Raw genomic sequence first — 6,072 nt, 5'->3', positions numbered from 1 at the left:
CTTTCAATTTGCTCTGATGAACTTGCTGTACCTGTCAAGATCCTGCAAACAAGATGGCACAAGAGCAGTGGGGCGATGATCGAGGAAGTAAGAGTGAAGTGGTTGAACAACGCAACTTTAAGGGACACCTGGGAGGACAAGCTCGCACTGCAAAAGATCGCTTTCCCAATGCAGAGGCTTAGGGGCAAGCCTCAAGCCAAGTAGAGGGAGATGTCAGGGCCACTCAGGACCCGGTCCCAGAGACAGGCGCGACTAGCCCCACTCATGCGTGCCGGGCCAACCCAAGAGTGCTCGGGCCAGACTGGGTGGCCCAAGCCAATGTCAGTACTTAACCCAAGCGACACCCAAGGGGAAGGGCATCCAGAGGATCAACGAAGGCTCGGTGGCGGCTACCGGCCCTGTTTCCCCCTACCTCTGTTCTTCACCATTCGAGAGCTTTCGCTCCTGTAATCCACCTTGTAACAGCTACTACTTCAAAGAACTGCACTAGGTCGATTACCTACTACTGTATCCCTCACATTCCATATAAAAAGAAGATTGCAAATCGTTTTGACATTACTATGAGCTCATGGATTTATTCACTGTCCAATGCTAAAAGGAAAAAGTGTCCCATGCTAACGGCGGTCGCCGTCGGCGTCGCCATGATTGCGACTCGGAGAGCGAAGGCCCGAAACGTCTGGGCCACTGCGGCTCCACACCCACCCCCGTCCGTCCACTCCGCGCCTCAACTCTCAACGGCCCCGCCGCCCTGGCACCCCCTCTTATCCGTCGAGATTCGCGCCGCGTAGCGGATCCAGCCGGTCACGCCTCGTCGAGTCGACACGCACGAGACGGCAGCGACCGAGGCAAAGCATCATATACATCCATCCCCCCTGCTCCGTCCTCCAAAATTAAACAAGGACGAAAGCAACCGACGAAGAGGAAGGGGCGGGCGGAGAAGAGAGAAAAGTCGCCGGCTCGCCGCCGCCGTCGTCGGCGAGGCCACAGTCGCGGCCCTCCGCTCCCGATCGAGGGCCTCCTTCGTTCGTACCGTAGAGGTACCCCGTCCGTTTCCCGCCATCTCGTTGTTTCCTTAGCCGCCCGATTCGGCGCGGTGGTTCGTTGGTTTGATTGACTGATTGGTTGTTTTGGTTCGGCCGGTAGGTTTGGTTCGTTGGCCTCTTCAGTCTACAAGAACTCGACAGCTCGCCGCCACCTACCTACCATGTGGTGCGAGTTCCTTGGGGCGTAATTGAAACCTCCGGGCGGCAGGTGGTGTGAGAGGTCCTTCCTGGAAGCCTCAATGCAGCCTCCGCATCTGCTGGTGAGTCCTGTTTGGTGGACATCGTCGTGCTGAGATTGGGCGCTTGTTTCTTGGTTTCAAGAACTAGAAGTTGAACCCTGCGTGGACGTGGCTAGTCCGGGCTGGATCATGGAGGTATGTAAAGCTAATGGGGTTTGCAGATTGCTGTAATTGTTGCGTTCCTTGTGTTGATATTTGTGATTGTTTCATCAATTTGTAGCAACCAGGGCAGATCGATTTTGCTCTAGCCTGATCAGTAGTGATTGATCTCCAGTGAGCATGTCCTCGCCTAGCAAGACTTTGATGGGAGGGAAGAAAGCAAAGGTGGTGGAGGGGAATGCTCGGCTGCTCTGCAGTGATGCGCTCACCGAGGTCTTCCACAAGCTGCCTGCCCGCACGCTCGCTTCTTGCAGGATGGTATGCAAATACTGGATGTCATTGCTTTCCGATGTGCATTTTCTTCACGAGCACCTGAACCGAAGCCAGCAGAAGTTGCTGCTCTTTGCAAATGACAGAGCAAATGATAGGTCTCTTGCCATGGTGCTCGCAGACGCCAATGGATACATGTACCAGCTGTCTAGGCCCTTGGTTGCTCAGAGCCTGTTTGTGCACAACTCTTGCAACGGCCTGCTCTGCCTAGGTGACAGTAAAGGAGCAGTGGAGTTGCTCAACCCGACAACCGGTGAATCTGTTGTGTTGCCGAAGCCAATGTACACTGCAGGAAGCAGCCAATTCTCATCATGCAACTGGCACTGCTTGGGGTTTTGCCCGTCAACTAAGCAACACAAAATTGCGCACTTTTATCCGGGAGCTCATGCTGGTTCTCTCGAGGTGCTCTGCGAGATATACACAATTGGAGATAGAGACTGGAGACAAATTGGGACTCTCCGTGGGGCACCAATTGATAGAGGTATACATGTGAATGGTTCGGTGTATTATTTGACAAGGTTCCGTTATATCTCTTCATCACGTATCAATTGTTTGAATCTTCAAAGTGAAAAGTTTGATGTCTTGATGCTTCCTCCACGCAAGACCTATGGAGGGCACTGTTCTTTGTCCGAGCTCGAGGGAAAAGTATGTTTATTAGTTGTGGATGGTGCGCTTGAAGGTATACCTCGTACAATGGACATATTAATGCTCGATAACGATGATAAGCAGAGTTGGACTCATAGATACCACATATCTTTGCCTCCGTTGATGCAATCATGTTATTTCACTCCAAGACACACACTTTTTCATGATTCCAAAATTTGGGTGCAGTTGTTTGCTCGGAACTTATATTGCTATGATCCAAATTCAAACTCTGGGGAATTGGAGATTGCCTGTCCAGAATCTGAGTTTCCTTTCAGCATTCATACGTTTGTTGAAAGTATAGTTCCTCTGCGTTAAGATAATTTCATCAAGAAGATACAATGATGTTGGTCTTCTTTATTCTTGAAGATAGATTTCAGCTTACAGATTTACATTATCTTTGTTGTTTTTTCTCTTCAAAAATGGAGTTGTTAACTGCCTTAATTTGGCCTACTTTATCACTCTCTGTGATTAGTTATAAGAACAATCTTGAAAATTTCCTAACAACTCACTTTGTCTTGATTCTGAGAGTTGCATTAATTGTAATTTCATAATATACCGAAGACTTTATAGTCCAAGTTAGGAAGAATATTTTGTTCTTTTACATTTTGCTTTCTGTAATTATTCAGGGAACAGCTTGGTTGAGATATTCGCTCCAGCTTGTGAACCTGGATGGCTAGCCTGGCTTTGTGTCATGTAAAATCAGACTAATCGCTTTCTGTTACGGAACTGCTCATGACTAGTCTGGCTTTGTGGCATGTAAAACCTTGGTTGCCTCCTTTTCGCATGATAAAGGCCTAGCTGGTTTGCATAGTCTGGTTTTCTGAAATTGACGGATGGTTGTGAGTGCACCCGTTTTTGCGTGTTTTGAAATTGATGCAGATTGTTCACATGAGACTATCGTTTGTGTCTTCATAATGTTGTAAATGCAGTCTCAGGCCTCAAGCTGGCCATAGAGAGTACAGTTGCCACGTTGTGCGAGAGCTAGATCCCAAGCCCTGTACGCTAGGAAATCATGTTGATGATAATGGGAATCGCTCCCTGGCTCCATTTTGCATCAAGAAAAGAAACCACGGCGTTCAGTCTTACATCAGCTCGGGTCAAACACAAAACAAGAGATAGGCTCTCTACATGATTCGACTTGAGCCATGCATTACATAGCTGAAGCGGCGACATTTTAAGGCCAGGCCGTGTGATGTGCATCCACCTGAGGCATTTCTTCTTCATCAGCCTGGTGCAGAACGATTGCCGAACGTCAGGCATAGCAGGTTTCTTCTGTCGAGAGCGATTGACTGCGGCTCCAATTACCATTTCCTCGGCATCCATCTTAGCTCTAGTTCCCTAGACAGCCCCCCTTCACAATCGACCTGCATCGCCGTTGGCGCGAGCCGCCCGATCCCCACCTTCTTCTGCTTCGACGGCACCTTTAACCGCGTCTCCAGCGGGTAAGGTACTCGTTGGAGAGGAGGGCATGCCGCTCTAGTCCGCAGCGTAGGTGAAGGTCGACACGCTGTGGCTGTACAGGTAATGCGACCAAACCACATGTACCGTGACACGCTATAGCCGTAGGAGGGGCTTCATCCTGCCACGGCGTCGAGGTCCCGCCCTCAACGTACCGCTGGGCGGACATGCTCAGGAACAGAGCAACCTGAGCTGAAACGTACAATAATTTTGATCTCTTTGCGTTCCTGCAGTACCCAAGCTATGTAGTTGCTTTGATCGCCAGCAAGTTATGAATGTCTTTATGATCCGTGAACAAGGCAATATCCCGAATGATGCAAACAAGGATGATCTGGTCCTTAAATGCCTTTAAGAGAAATGCCAATGTGGGGAGGGTTTGAACTTGAAGAATTCTTAGAAATGGCATGGTCCTCGTGCCGGACCAACGCCTTGTTGGAAAAACCGTCTAAGTGGGCTTTATGCCGAACGGCGCACCAACACGACTAAGAAGAGGCTGACTGACGAAACTGCAAAGGTAAGAGCATATCTAGTAGAGCCCTCAAACCCTTAAATCTAAAACCAGTTTTAAGGGTTGAGAATTGGCCATTTTTGACACTTTTAAGAGTTGAAAAACAGAGACAAAGACTAGAACCCTCAAACCCAACCCTTATAACGGAATATTCCGTTATAAGGGTTGGATTTGAGGGTTCTAGTCTTTGCCCCAACCCCAACCCTTAAAACTGTCATTTGACATATCATAATTTTCACTAGAAAAACACAATCAACCTTCAAACAAACATGGAAATGAAGATCGTTGATGCATGGTTTAATAGTTTACATCACACAATCATCATCTTCCCCCTCTCATCGGCACCATCACCAAAAAGTTGCACCTGGCGCCATCTCCTAGACCACTTCCACGTCCATCAAGCACCTCCATTGTCGTCGGTGGTGGAGTCCTCCACACCGCCATCGCCACCACCACTCATCGGAGTGTCACCTCGAAGAGTAGATGACGCACCACGAAATATCCTCTTCCTCTCCGCGATGTCCTGCTTGTACTCCTTCCGCCATATCAATTGGTCTCCATCCATGTCCTTCTTGGACATCATCATGTGCTCCTTCTCTTCCACCATGATTTCTTTCCATGCCTTTGCTTCTTTGACCCTGATCATCCTCTCCTCCAAGTCGGCCTTGCGCTTGGCATCTTCACGCCTTGCTTCAACTTGTGCAAGCTTCACCTCTTTCTTCTCGTTGATAAGAAGCTTTGTCTCCAATGTCTTCATTGTCAATGCCTCCCTTGACTTCATCATATGTTCTATCTTCTCCCTTATGCTTGACGCCTCTCCTTCCATCTTCTTCCTTAGCTTATCCTTCTTGTTTCCAGCGGGCTTGTGCTCGTTCCTTCCCTCATCTTCACTATCGTCCATCCTAAGCATTGCCGACTTCTTGGGTGCGGTCTCTTGATCCCTCAACTTCCACTTGTCATAAGTTTGAAGAATTTTCCAAACATGTTTAAATGGGAATGCTTTGCCCTTGGAAGCGGCCATCTCCTTGTACCTCAAGTCGGCAATTGCCTCCTACAAACCCACCAATAGCATAGTAAACATATATGTACTCACATAACAATAGCATAAAAAATCAAAATAAATGTGAAAAACATATATGTACTCACATAGTCACTCTCCACGATTCCACTAGGCGGTGCATCCTTCGCTTGGTCCATTGCCGCACTCCAACGAGCACAATGGGGCTTCATCAACTCCCACCGGCCTTGAAGCGACCGGTAACTACGAGGGATGTACCCACCGGTCTTCGGCTTGATCTTACAATAGACGTCCTCTATGCGTTGCCAATAGAGTTTACCGGTTTGATCGGTACCGGTGCTTGCATCCAACCCCACATGTGCCCAAGCATGAACCAAGAGAATATATTCGTCCTCGCTATAGTTTGCCGAGCGCACGGTGGGTTTTGCAACGGCAGTGAACGCCTCCTCCTCTATCTCGGTCACCTCCTCCTCATCACCCTCTTCCTGCTAGTAATAACCAAACCCAAAGGGTTTGAGAGAAGGAGCCCCGATGTCCACCTCTGCTTCTTCGAGAAGCCCCATGAACGACGTTGGTGGGGCAGGCATTCCATCGAGCACCTCGTGCACGACGGGCGGAGGTGCGGGGGCCGGGGTGGGCGGGGCGGCCGGGGCGGGCGTCGGCTTCTTCCTGGAGGTGGTCTGCTTCGCCTTCGGCGCCGCTGCAGCCGGGGCGACGGAGGCGACGGCAGGG

General features: G+C 49.6%; 1 protein-coding gene across 1 annotated transcript; it reads left to right on the top strand.

Moving 5' to 3' along the window:
- Window positions 1–880: 880 nt before the first annotated feature.
- Window positions 881–2,957, top strand: LOC119309218 (putative F-box protein At4g21240). Its single transcript, XM_037585255.1, has 3 exons — window positions 881–1,037; window positions 1,144–1,417; window positions 1,503–2,957. The coding sequence occupies exon 3, from the start codon at window positions 1,562–1,564 to the stop codon at window positions 2,669–2,671; it is 1,110 nt and encodes a 369-aa protein (XP_037441152.1). The 5' UTR covers window positions 881–1,037; window positions 1,144–1,417; window positions 1,503–1,561; the 3' UTR covers window positions 2,672–2,957.
- Window positions 2,958–6,072: the final 3,115 nt, after the last annotated feature.

This window comes from Triticum dicoccoides, chromosome 5B (genome assembly GCF_002162155.2).
Source record: "Triticum dicoccoides isolate Atlit2015 ecotype Zavitan chromosome 5B, WEW_v2.0, whole genome shotgun sequence".
In the NCBI taxonomy this organism is placed as follows: Eukaryota; Viridiplantae; Streptophyta; class Magnoliopsida; order Poales; family Poaceae; genus Triticum; species Triticum dicoccoides.
The sequence above is the reverse complement of the archived record's forward strand: the minus strand, read 5'-3'. Positions and strand labels throughout refer to the sequence as shown.